Consider the following 13,560-nt stretch of genomic DNA (forward strand, 5'->3'; position numbering starts at 1 on the left):
GTTGAATGTGTTTTTGTTCCAGAACAAGTACAGAGCCAAAGGTATCGAGTCCTTCAAGGATTACTCGGTGGTGACGGACACTCCTCTGTACGAGACGTCCAAGCAGAACTCTCAGAACCTGAGCGACGTAAGTGAAATCTTCTTAAAAATCTCCATTACTTACTACAAAAATACTCTCTAAATATCAAAACGTGGTCGTACATCTCATTGTTTTTTTCTTCTGCTTTTTTTTTTTCCAGCTGCACTACCGCTACGTTTACAACGCCAACATCAAGGGAACCAACACGGCTCCAGCTGTGACCGTCGACACGGAGAGGGCTCGCATGGCCAACTACATCCAGAGTGACGTAAGAATAACTCTCCCTAATGCTCAGCCCTTAGAAATATAATGATAATAACTTCATACGTACACCTTTCAAAAAGACATCATACCATCATGTATACTGTAAGAGCATAAAGACTGATTAAAAAGCTGTTTTGTATGAATGCGTAGCTACATACTGCACCTGTGAGACGTTAGACCTGGCCTTCACCAGAACAAACTAGAACTACTGTAAACTAAAACTGAACCTTTCTGAAGAACTGAAACTAAACTAAAACTTCTTATTTTGTCCAGACTTCCTTTTGAATGCTATTGTTCGTTTACTTTTACCATATTTTTTTAATGTAGGTGGTGTTTGGTCCCCTGTATTAGTGTATTATTTTCTTGAAAATAAGGAACCATTGCGACTTACTTCACAACAGGCCAGCGATAAAAAGAGAGCGAATCTGTTCGTAAATGAACGCTCCTGATCATTTTTACTGCCTTTTTCCACGTCACCTTATATTTACTTGAAGAGCTAAACCAGCCATTTACCAGAGATTTACGTTTGATAAATCACAACTCTGACTTATGAATGTGTTATTGAAAACATAAACACATGTTAAATACTTTAGGCTGTCTCTTAGACTCTCTTCATTTCCTCTCATCAGTTAAACAAATTTTAGACGCAGATAAAAATGCTAAATAAGAGACGATGGAAAATATTCACCAAGTTTAGTTGGCGACCCAAATAAAATCCCCTGTGGGTCCTGAACCAGTCCTGATTCTAGGTGTCCCATAGGCACTGAAACACCCTTTGACTCTCTAACGTCCTGTCTCACCTCGTCGTCTTGTCTTCTCTCAGAACTGGTACAAGGAGGCCAACAAGAGCCAGATGCCCACCGGTTACTCGCTGCCCTACGACACCCCTCTCATCAATCAGGCCAAGAAGAACAGCGTCGTCACCAGCTGTGTAAGTACAGTCCAGATTCACCCAAAGAACTTGTAGACAAATGAAGGTTTTCTTTGTTTTATCTTAATGAATCATGTTGTATTTGTGCAGGTGAAGTACAAGGAAGCCTACGAGATGATGAAGGCGAAGGCCTACACTCTTCACCCAGAGGGCGTGAACTTCGTCAACTCAAGGAAGGCCAACAAGATCACCAACAACGTAAGATGAGCCTCAGATAAAACTAGTGGTGTAGCAGATCGTAGTGGATCCGTGATCCGTACTGATCTCCTCACAGTTCATCACACATGTGGACCTCAGATTAATGACACAGTTTAACACAGTGTAAATAAAGTTGTTATTAATTATTATACATCATTAACAATAATAACGATGAGATTTATTTTAACGAATACAAATATAATTTGAATGTTGTGTTTTTATGAAGAAAAAAAACACTATAAATTACTATAACAAAGTAAAAGTATAACATTTTGTATTTTTGATGGTTTACTGACTTCAGAGCGTTGAAATGATTTTTAGGACGGTGGTTAATATAAATATTCTGGTTCCTTGTAGACCAGCTGCTATAATCAAACAATAGTATGAATCTGTATGTTAATATGGATCATTAATGATCATCAGTTAGTATCAGCAGCAAAAACATGATCAGAGATCTAAAAGTTCTACTTAATCCTTTTTTTCTTTTGTGCGGATCTGAACCGTGACTTTTATGATCCGTTGCACCTCTAGATATAAAACACTCTCACGTATTGCCTTCTTTCCTTCCCCTCCACAGCGTCTGTATCGGGAGGAATACCACAAGCATAAGGACAAGATCCACACGACCTACGACACTCCGGACATCAAACAAGTCAAGATGAACCAGAAGCACCTCAGCGACGTAGGGAACCGTTTCACACGGCTCAAGTCATCCGTGCACCTGTTTTTTATTCACGATGAGTGGTATCTTTATCATCATTCTGCCTTTTTGTTCCCGTCTTATTTCCAGTTGTGCTACAGAGAGAAATACTACAACACCAGAGGCCAGCTGATCAATTTGCCCATCACGCCCCAGCTGTTGCACTGCTACCACGTCAACCAGATCACCAGCGAGGTGTGACGACAAGACACAAGACACACGGAGGTAACTTCAAAACTTTAGTCTGAAAATGTTGGTTCAAATCTTTTTCTTTTTTCCTAGCTGAAATACAAAGAGGATCTGTCGTGGCTGAGAGGACTCGGCTGCTTCTTGTATGACACCCCAGAGATGATCCACATCCGCAACATCACCAAGCAAAGGGTACGTGTTTCAATATTCATTTAATATTTAAGAGAAGATGATCCTTCATTAGTGCCACAGCGCAGATCTAAAGTATTACAGCAGCAAAGAGGATAGTGCAACAACAAGATGCATCAGTGGAGACGTAATAAATAAATAAAATATTATCAAAGTGAATGTTTGCGTTTACTATATTGCACATCTGAAATCCTGTGTTTTATAGGTGACCTACCCGGTGGAGGCGAAGAAGAACCTCGCCAACTTCTCCGTGGTCCTGGACACACCAGAGTACAAACGAGTGACCGAGCTGAAGACCCACATGAGCGGAGTGAGTCGTTTATCGCATTATAGTCAGATTACTGGTTGATTTATCCTTTTATTGGTGGAAACAGCAAAATGTGGTTTAATTCATTCAGGTCCCAGATTTACTGGGTTGTTGTTTTCTTTGTACATGTTTAATGTCTTTTTAGTTTGATGATTTTATTTAGTTTTATTTTATTTATTTTCAGGCCAGTCAATGGCTTAAAATTGGGAGCAATTCAATTTGACTTTAGATCAGCTTTGACTAAATATCTTATAAACAAGCTCAGCTTAGTTTAGAGCGTATGATTTACATTTAGTTTAGAGGATATGATTTACATTTGGTTTAGAGGATATGATTTACATTTAGTTTAGAGCATATGATTTACATTTAGTTTAGAGGATATGATTTACATTTAGTTTAGAGCGTATGATTTACATTTAGTTTAGAGGATATGATTTACATTTAGTTTAGAGCATATGATTTACATTTAGTTTAGAGCGTATTATTTACATTTAGTTTAGAGGATATGATTTACATTTAGTTTAGAGGATATGATTTACATTTAGTTTAGAGCATATGATTTACATTTAGTTTAGAGGATATGATTTACATTTAGTTTAGAGCATATGATTTACATTTAGTTTAGAGCATATGATTTACATTTAGTTTAGAGGATATGATTTACATTTAGTTTAGAGGATATGATTTACATTTAGTTTAGAGCGTATGATTTACATTTAGTTTAGAGGATATGATTTACATTTAGTTTAGAGCATATGATTTACATTTAGTTTAGAGGATATGATTTACATTTAGTTTAGAGCGTATTATTTACATTTAGTTTAGAGCGTATGATTTACATTTAGTTTAGAGGATATGATTTACATTTAGTTTAGAGGATATGATTTACATTTAGTTTAGAGCGTATGATTTACATTTAGTTTAGAGCTTATGATTTACATTTAGTTTAGAACGCATGATTTACATTTAGATTAGAGCGCATGATTTACATTTAGTTTAGAGGATATGACTTACATTTAGTTTAGAGCATATGATTTACATTTAGTTTAGAGCACATGATTTACATTTAGTTTCAGTTAGCGGTCGGTGTCGAGCTCACCGACAAACAAGTTGCATTTCCTGTCAATACTTCATAATAAAAGTCAGCTAAATGCTTTTAATGTGAAGCTGCATCAGTAGATACTGTTTTTTTTGTTCTCAGTTCATAATACTGCAAATATATAAATACTTTTATCACCCTTGTGTTACCTCATTGTGCGATAGATTGTGATTTAAAAGATATTTATGTAGATTAGAACTTCCAGATTATTGCTTCAGGTCTTGGTTAAATATCTGGCATCACATCCAGAGGTTTGTGTTCTGTTTGTCACAAATCCAACATGGTGACACATCTGAGACTTTTTTTTCTGCTCCTCCATTTTCAGATGATCTACAAAGCCCAGAGCAAGGAGGAAATGTCGAAGGTCTCCACCACTGTGGACTCTGTGGACATCCTGAGAGCCAAATGGGCCCAGCAGCTGACTAACAAAGCAAGTTCTAAATCCCCCGTCACTCACTGAGTGTATCGATGTATTTTTCTTTTGCTGATAGTCTAATGAGCATCTGTTTCTCTACAGTTCCAGTACACCAATGTGGCCAATAAGGAGAGATCTCACTTCACTCAAGAGATTGAAACTCCACACATGGGCCATTCTAGAAGAATGAAAGTGATCTACAGTGATGTGAGTCTTTTCCTTGTTTCTTCTCATCGTACCTTCATCACCTGTAGAATTAAAGTATATGTTAACAATGCCAGTGATTATGTAACAAGTATAATCAAACTCTCCTCTTATTTCTTCCCGTAGAACAAATACAAAGACCAGTATGAGAAGATGAAGCACAGGTACACCGCCATCGCTGACACTCCTCTCCTGATCCGGGCCAAGAAAGCCTACCTCCAGTCCAGTGATGTGAGTTCCTCATTGGCGAAACAATAATATTCAGAGCACTTAATGATTAATAAACCTTTCCTTTAGCAGTAAACCTGTGTGTGAGTGTGAAAATATCAAATTAAATTATAGGACTTTGTAGTGAATATTTGATATTAACCGATCAGTGTTGCTTTCAGAGAAGAAGTCTATAACACCTTAAAGTTAAACCTGAAGAAACTAGTCTTTAAGCTCAGAATTTCATTGGTGAATGGAGATTCGTCACATTACTCAGAACTTTCAACTAAAACCACAAAATACTAGAAATACAAATCAGTGAAAAGACACACTTCATCTCGAGTGAATTTATTTCTACCTGTTTATGGGTTAGAGATCTGTTTTTCTTTGACATGTAGGCAAGAATATATTGTAGGTAAAGTTATACAATAATAATAATTATTAATTATTAATAATAATGACGATTATTATCATTATTATTATAATTACTGTTGCTGTTATGTTTTTAATTAATTCATTAACTATGAGTATTATTGATTTAATTTATTTAATTAGAATTTTAAATGTTATTTTATTATATTTTATGCTTAATGCGTCTTTTGACTTCACAAGTGCTTGTTTTCAAAAAAGCATGGCAATCCCATGTTTTATGATCTTTGAGACGTAAGATTTGACATACAAGGCATTTGCTTTGGTGTACTGGTGCATAACATAAAGATAGTAAGAACAAATTATAGAACAGAAGAGAAATACAGCAAAAATATAAATACAAATACCATAAAAGTGTTTTTACTCTTGTGGATGATGAATTTGTGTCTTTTGTGTTTGATCTGCAGCTGCGTTACAAAGAGACCTTTGAGCTGGCTAAGGGCCACTACCACACGGTGAAGGACGCTCTGGACATCACCTACCACCGCAGAGTCACCGATGACGTCAGCGAGGTCAGCAGTGGACACCAGCTGATTCATTATTATAGTCATTCATTCATCTTATATTTACACGATGGTAACGAAACATTTAAGATCATTTTTCAGTTGTTTTTTTTGTTCCTCTTCCTCAGGTGAAATACAGAGAAAAGTACATAAACTCTCTGGGAACATGGAAGTCCATCCCCGACCGCCCTGAGTTCTTCTTCAGCAGAATTGCCAACGAGAACGTCAGCAGCGTGAGTTCTGAGCCCGCTTTTGAAATATTTACTCCCACAGTAGATACAATACAATGGCAAATAGGGTCTTTGATATTTGAATAAAAACCCTGTGTTTTAATGTTCCCCTGTAGGTGAAGTACAAGGAGGACCTGGAGTGGCTGAAGGGTATCGGCTGCTTCGTGTGGGACACGCCTGAGCTGGTTCGGGCCGAGAAGAACAAGACGCTGTACAGTGAGGTGAGAGATCCATTCAGTTCATCTTTTATCTTATCTATCAATCATGTGATGTTTGTTTTTATTTCATATCATAGAACATACTTCTTGTGATGTCTTAAAGTTATTATGTGGCTGTACTCTCCTTATTCACATGTTGGTTTCAGCATCATTATCAGCCCACATTCTGAATTTCTTTAGTAAATAGAATATAATCAAAGATATTGGGTTTCGGGGTCCTCCTTCAAGAAGCTTTTTGACTTAAAATTATGCATTTTTACAACATTTTTGGACCATAATTATTTCTATAACGCCCCAAAAAAGCTTAAAGACTAAACTTGCTTTAGTTAAATAATTATTTTATTACTCTTATTACAGCCTTCCATTTCTTCCCGTTCTTATTAAATCTGTTCCCCATGACTCTCAGAAGGTATGTCAACTTTTCCATAACAAACATGTCTTGGACAATCTCCAGCTCCTGTTCCTGTTTTTGGAATGTTTACATTAAGCCAATCTCCGGTTAACGGCTTTCTTACTTCCTGCAAGCAAAACACTTTTAATGTTCCCAAGATGCATCACAGGGCAGGTGTTCAGGGATCTCATATCCTAAAACATTTTTTCCAAATATAGCCTTATCTCTGTACAATTCCAGAAGATATGTGAGTAGTCAGCCTCCACATTGTGTTTATGTTCAAACATGCATAAACACGGTAAGCCACTTTGAGCCCTGGATACAAACACGCCTTTTCCATTGTGCTACATGAAGGGACCTTTAACAGAGCCGTGAGTTCCTAATGAGTTCCTAATGTGTTCCTAATGACCGTTTCACTTCCTGCTGACAGAGACTCTACAAATCCTCCTTTGAGAAGAACAGAGGCAACTTCAAGTACACCTGCGACTCTCCGTTCTTCCAGGCCGCCAAGTATGCCTCCACCCTCATCGACGATGTGAGTCCCCTCCGTCTCAAACTCAGTCATTTAGCTTTCTAGATACAAACATTGTTGTAGTTACTTTGTTGAAGCTCATTTGTTAAGTAGATATTTTAATCCCACTTCTCTGTTTCTGTGCATCTCTATCGGACTCTCAGCTTGGAGGTAAAAGATTGTGAATTCATAGTATTATTATTACGTTTATTGACTGTAATGTTTATTACCTGCTCTTGTTATAGGTAACCATAATACCAAGTGTATAGAAATGTGTCTAATGTTCTTTATATCAACTTGTTTCAGTGATGGAGGAAGTACTCAGATCCTAGACATACCACAGTTTTATGTATTATGTGGAATGGCTCCTTTCAAAATGTAGTGTTGTGATAGAATGTTGTAATATTTAGTTTTTATCACTACAAATAGACTTCATTGTGGAGCCAAAATGAGATACTTTGTAAACTACGGTAGATGAGAAGTATACGTTGGTACTGCATCAAAGTATCTAAAAGTGTCAGATACATTTAGTAAAAGTAACAATATGTAGCGGAGTAGAAAGATAAAGTAGCAGAAAATGTAACTACTCAGGTGAATGTACTTTACTCCACTACTGGAAAGCCTGATCACGTGAAAACGTACTCGTTGTTTTGTGGACGTTTGTCTTTAACTACCTTCTGACGTTCTGAGCAGAGATCCTACAGAGCTACTTATGAGAAAGCCAAGGATAAGTTCACCATAACCACCGACGATCCTAGATACATTCTGGCCAGAGCGAACAACAAGATGAGCCAGGTAAACGGCACCTTCTCGCCGCCGCGTACCAACCCGGCCCGCCTCCTCCGCTGCAAGTCCGGTCCTGCAGAACCTCCAGCACCGGTGCATGAGGTCGTCGCATGATAGAGCTTCAGACGCGACGCGTTTCTCTCTTCGTGGGTCCGTCTGTTTTCCTTTAGGTCGTTGTAAACGGCGCCACTCAAAGAGCTGGACGGCTCCGTTGAGTGAGCAGGACTCTCCTTTATCTGTGCCATCAGAGAGAGACAGATTGATCCAAGGGGGCCCAAACCTTTTTCCTTCTGAAGGCCAAACCTGAAGCTTAATGCTGGGCCACAAGCTGAAACAAACACAGATTGTATTCTATTGTTAAGATGCCAAATGGTGCGAGGATCCTTTGGTCCTTTCATTTAATTCCATGTGCCGCTGCCTCTCCATTTTCTTCTTACTTCTCTCGCACCAAACTGACTTCCAACAATTGATAATTAGGAGTTCTACATATTTTCCTCACAAAACATAAACCAGCATAAACAACAATTTTTGGGATATTTTCTCAAGAAACATCTGGCGATCTAAATCGACCCGAATATTCACTAATAATTTGATCGTCAAGCTTCTGAATATATAAAGCTTTCTGTCACTCTGAAGGCACAGATGAGGACAAACAGCTCCTCCGTCACACTTGGACCTCCGGAGCTCTTCTCCAGTCCTCCCAGTGTCACTGCTGTTATTGTTCACGTGTCCTCAACTTTGGCATGCTTTGTGTATGTGTGTGTGTGTGTGTGTGTGTGAACAGGCAAGGTATAAAACCAAAGCAAAGGATCTGCTAAAGAGCGGTTGCAATGAGATCCGGCGCCCTGACATCCTCACAGCCCTTCACCAGTCCACTCTGAGCAGCAAGGTAAACGGACACAGAGCGGTGACCTCGTGGTGACGAGCAGAACCTGGTCCCTGAGTGGTCACCGGGTCATCCTCCTGTAGAAACCACCTCCATTCAGACCCCTTTGACTCCTGAAGGGGTTTTAACTTCCACACATTCCACCTTCCTCTTCATGCTGTGATCCGTCCATCACCTGCTCACTCCTCTTCATGTCTCGTTGATCATCCAACCGTTAAGGACTTTCCCAAATGTCCTCTTTTTTGGACATACGAAGCTACTAAAACATACATTTTTTGTTATTGTAGGCATTGACTGAAGGCTTAAAAAGGCTAAAATCCACCAAATATGGATTGAAGCAGAATAGTTTGTTAGATAAAAACATTTGAATTTAGAATTATTACATCTGTCTTTTTTAAAATAGCTTGTGTCTTTTGGACTTAATGCAACGCTCTGTAGTTATTGGAAATGTTTTGAGACAATCCTACGTAGCCACCACTGGAATCTAATTCAACAAATATGTTGTCATAGGAACACTATCAGTGAAGCCTGATCTGAGCACAAATACCGCCTTTAAAATATGAATGTAAACGTTATGAATGAAGCTTTGAACTATCCGGTTCAGCCATATTTAACTCATCTTAAACTGCAGATAAGATATCATGTATCTAAACATGTAGTCACTTCTAGTGTTGTTAAGTAGGGAGAACAAAGTCTAGTCCAGAGGGGTCCACCAGGACCCAGACCGGTTCTCATATCTTAAATCCCTCGGCATCTTTTCCAGAAGGAATATCCTCAGTTCCTCCTTCTACCAATCGACCAGCGTTAGAGAATATTCTTTATAGTTACAATTCAATGTATTTCAACCAATATAGCGTTGCGGTTGTTCTTCACAGAGTCAAACTTCAGCTGCCAAATTACTCTGAGGAGGTGATAGCTCCAAGTCAAACTTTCTGAGTTGCCTTTGAGTTCTTCACTGAAGCCTCAGACTCAGTGAGCTGCAGCGTGAGATGCGCTGCTGTTCCACCGTGAGCTCCGTGGACTCTACTGAACAGTGGTAACACGTGTCCTCGTCTTCATCTTCATCTGGAAAAGATCCCTCTATGTTTCTGCATGTTTCATAAAGCATGCTTTCATAAACTTGTTGCACGTCACCACTTCACTCATCAAACATACCGTATTATTTTAATCTTGTTCTGCTGGAGAACTATCCAAGAAAAACAAAAGAATCTGTTTTTTTATTATGTAATAACTCAAACGTCTTCACCTGAGTTGACTCGGAGGACATCATTTGAAATGTGACTTCTTGTCTCTCATCTTCGCCTCTTTTACCTTTTTTCATGGATAGTTTTTTGTCGTTGCTTTAGATTAGAAACACGTTGTCAGAACACACATGAATAAATGATTACAGTGAAGAATGGATTTTCTCGAGCGTTACTAACTTTCTCGCGTCGTCGTCCTCCATCAGTGGAGGTACAGGGAGCAGTACGAACGGGTCAAGGACAAGTTCACCTCCATTCTGGAGACTCCCGAGTACGAGGCCCACAGACCTGGCAAGAAGATCACAGATGTGAGTTCAATGTTTCTATCAGACAAAGTGCTTAGTGATGTCCTTATGTTCGCTGTCTTTTGAATTGTTTCCTGACTGTGTGGTGACGATCATTCCTTAGGTCATCTACAAGATGGAGTACAACAAGACCAAGGCGAAGGGATACACCTTACCTTTTGACACTCCCCACCAACAGCACATGAAGAGGGTGAAGGATATCACCAGCAATGTAGGTCGCGCTCAGACTGGCCGCACACGCTTATGAAATATGAAACGCGTGTTTTTGTGTTTGACGGTGTTTTTATTTTCATGCATCTTGCAGCTGAAGTACAGAGAAGTTTATGAGAAGAGCAAGGCCCAGATCAACATAGACCCCGAGGCTCATTCCATCCGTGCTGCCAAGGAGGCCTACAAGAACATCACCAATGTGAGCGTCTTCAGCCGCTAGTGATTCCAGTTGAACTCAACACACCTGAGAATATTCATTCAATGTTGTTGTTTTTTTAGCTTACCTACAAGAAGAAGTATGAAGCGACCAAGAACAAGTGGATCTGGACGGTAGACAGACCCGATTTCCTCAATGCTGCCAAGAACTCCCTGCAGCAGAGTGATGTGAGTTGATGCTTCTTCTTCTTCTTCTTCTTCTTCTTCTTTGTGGTTCTTCATTTCAACAACAGCCAACAGGGTTGTTGTAAAAGAAGCAATAACTAGATCAGCGTTTTATCACCGTGAACACAAAGCCAGGGACCGAACGAACATTTTAAAGTCTCATTGCTCATCTGTACATCTCTGTATGGAGATGGTCCTTCATGTGTCTAGTAGTGCTCAGAGCTCAGTCTTCACGAGGAGAAGTGTGTTTTAGTCCTTTTTAAACTGTATCGTACCTCTGTTTGATGAACGGTTGTTTTCTGCTCTCGTCGTTTCACCGACAGGTCGAGTACAAGTACGACAAAGAGAGCATGAAGGGCTGTGTGATCCCCGTAGTGGACGACAAGCTGACCCTGCTGAACATGAAGAACACAGACATGGCCAGCGAGGTTCGTTTTCTCCACGTCTTCCGTGATAAAAAAAAAGAATGGCATTACTTCAACTGTCTTCAGAATTGAATGTTGACACGTCGCTGTTGCTCTCCAGTTGAAGTACAGAGAGAAGTACGAGAAGGCAAAGGGCCACTACGTCGCCGTCAGTGACACTCCTCAAATCCTGCACGCCAAGGCCGTGCGCTCTCTGGCGTCAGAGGTACGTTTCCTTCAGTCAAAAGACAACCAGTTGTTGTTCACGTTAAGAGTAAGATATGTTGCACTATGAGGCTGTCTTCATGACTTTAACTCTACATGTGTTGTGATGGATTTTCCCCCTCAGAGCAAATACAAGGCGGCCAGTAAGAAGGACATGCAGTCCGGCTCGTTCACCACCCTGACGGAGACTCGTGACACCGTTCACAGCAAGGCGATCAACAAGCTCATCAGCGGGGTACAACCGAGTCACCTTCCCCTGACCGAAGGAGCTCCGCCGACTCGTAGTCCTGGACTTGTTTTGTCCGGCTGTCCTTGACATTCCTTTTTTTGTTTCCTTCTTTACAGAAATTGTACAAAGCGAAGTTTGAGAAGGAGAAGGGCAAGTCCATTTATAACAACATGGTTGTTCCACCTGATGTTGGCCACGCCATGGGCGTGGCCAAGAGTCAGAGCAACGTGAGTCGATTATGTCGTTTGTTTCCTTTACGGCGCACGGTCTCAGCGTCGGGACAGGTTTTGATGCGTACTGTACTCTGTTTTTCTGCTCGGCCTCTACAGATCGCCTACAAGAAAGATGCCAAAGCCAACCTCCACTACACGAGCGTGGTCGACCGCCCCGACATACAGAAGGCTACTCAGGCTGCCAAGCTCATCAGTGAGGTAACCACAGAGCACACACACACACACACACACACACACACACACAGGCAGAAATGTGCAGAATCTCAGTGTGCACAAACCTGATAGACACTCCCACAGTTAGCCATGAATGCATGAACCGATGTTTGCGTGACGAAACGACAGGAAGCAGTCACCCCTGTGGTCTGCTTCATGGTCCGCTGATTCTTGTTCTGGTCTGGTCTCTGAACAGATCGGGTATCGTGAGAAGGCCCGTGCGGCGGCGAGCCGCGGAGGTTCTCTGGTCCACCGCCCAGACATCACTCTGGCCACTGAGGTGTCCAAGCTGACCAGCCAGGTACGCCGAAACCCAACATCAACCAGGCCAGACATGCTGCTTCTCCACTACCGTTATCATCTCCTAGGATACAACGTGATGGAATCAGTCACCTGCAAAGATCCTCTGTCTGTCAGACCAGCATTGCTTACTTAGCAGCAGTCCTGTAGGCAGTGTGCAAAATACCCTGTGAGCAATAGGGGGGGTCCCATCTCCCAAGAAGCTCGCTTCACCCAACCTGTGTCGTTTATGTCGTCTCTCGCAAACACTATTCATGTTTGTGAATAAATGTTCTGCAGTTGCTGGGCATTAGTCCGCTTTTAAAAGACATTTTAGTGACAATTGCAAGTGACAAATATTGGTCTTCTGATTTTCGAGGCCCCTGAACATCTGCTCTGGTATTTCACACACTGCCTGGAGGCCTAACGATCAAACTAGCAGCTCCTCCGTAGCGCTTCATCTTCCCTCCTGCATTATAATCCTCATCTCAATCTGTCCTTGTGACTCCATGAAAGTACATTTCTGTGTTTTAACTGCTCATTATCACTGTCTCCATCCTGAAACCTGTCCTCTCCCTCCGTCCTCCTGTCCTCTGTACTCTACTCTTCTTACTCCTCGTCTCTCTGTCCTCTTCCATGGTGTCCTTGTCTGTGTGTTTTCATCCCTTCATCTCACTGCGCTTTGTAGGTGGAGGCCACGCCCTCCCTCCATGGAGCCGCTTCCTATGATACCCCCCAGATGCGGCACATTAAGAAAATGAGCGCCGTGACTAGTGATGTAAGGAGGTTCACGCCTCGGCGGTCCATCTGCTCCGTCTTTCTGTCCAACCCCCTCGTCCATCTGTTGACTGACTGATCTTTCTTGCAGTTTAGCATTGTGTGCAACCTCCGTTCTTTGGTTTCCCTCACAGACTGTGGCTCATTGTTGCATTACTGCATTTGTTGCACTGGTTCCAATATCTACTCAAGGATCATTTTAGAAGAACATGACAAACAAAGACAGCGGTTCATTCCCGTATGCCGAGCAGCATGCGTTACCACGACGTCCCGGGTTCCATTCCAGCATTGTGAACTTTGTTGCATGTCAAAACGTTCTCACTCCTC

At 41.1% G+C, this 13,560-nt stretch overlaps 1 protein-coding gene across 1 annotated transcript in view; it reads left to right on the plus strand.

The window, feature by feature from the left end:
- The window catches only part of neb (nebulin), a 78,839-nt gene that overhangs the window by 44,799 nt on the left and 20,480 nt on the right, over positions 1–13,560 (plus strand). Inside the window, exons 91-117 of the mRNA XM_068736831.1 lie at positions 23–127; positions 240–347; positions 1,167–1,274; positions 1,365–1,472; positions 2,050–2,154; positions 2,263–2,367; positions 2,455–2,553; positions 2,756–2,860; positions 4,282–4,386; positions 4,474–4,578; positions 4,702–4,806; positions 5,619–5,723; positions 5,843–5,947; positions 6,061–6,165; positions 6,984–7,088; positions 8,635–8,739; positions 10,184–10,285; positions 10,386–10,493; positions 10,587–10,691; positions 10,772–10,876; positions 11,197–11,301; positions 11,399–11,503; positions 11,627–11,737; positions 11,848–11,958; positions 12,061–12,162; positions 12,374–12,478; positions 13,145–13,234. Coding sequence (XP_068592932.1) covers positions 23–127; positions 240–347; positions 1,167–1,274; positions 1,365–1,472; positions 2,050–2,154; positions 2,263–2,367; positions 2,455–2,553; positions 2,756–2,860; positions 4,282–4,386; positions 4,474–4,578; positions 4,702–4,806; positions 5,619–5,723; positions 5,843–5,947; positions 6,061–6,165; positions 6,984–7,088; positions 8,635–8,739; positions 10,184–10,285; positions 10,386–10,493; positions 10,587–10,691; positions 10,772–10,876; positions 11,197–11,301; positions 11,399–11,503; positions 11,627–11,737; positions 11,848–11,958; positions 12,061–12,162; positions 12,374–12,478; positions 13,145–13,234 — 2,832 coding nt within the window. The remainder of the gene's footprint in view (positions 1–22; positions 128–239; positions 348–1,166; positions 1,275–1,364; positions 1,473–2,049; positions 2,155–2,262; positions 2,368–2,454; positions 2,554–2,755; positions 2,861–4,281; positions 4,387–4,473; positions 4,579–4,701; positions 4,807–5,618; positions 5,724–5,842; positions 5,948–6,060; positions 6,166–6,983; positions 7,089–8,634; positions 8,740–10,183; positions 10,286–10,385; positions 10,494–10,586; positions 10,692–10,771; positions 10,877–11,196; positions 11,302–11,398; positions 11,504–11,626; positions 11,738–11,847; positions 11,959–12,060; positions 12,163–12,373; positions 12,479–13,144; positions 13,235–13,560) is intronic.

Source organism: Cebidichthys violaceus, unplaced genomic scaffold (assembly GCF_023349555.1).
Source record: "Cebidichthys violaceus isolate CVI_PGR_0920_01 unplaced genomic scaffold, fCebVio1.0.p SCAF_11, whole genome shotgun sequence".
Classification (NCBI taxonomy): Eukaryota; Metazoa; Chordata; class Actinopteri; order Perciformes; family Stichaeidae; genus Cebidichthys; species Cebidichthys violaceus.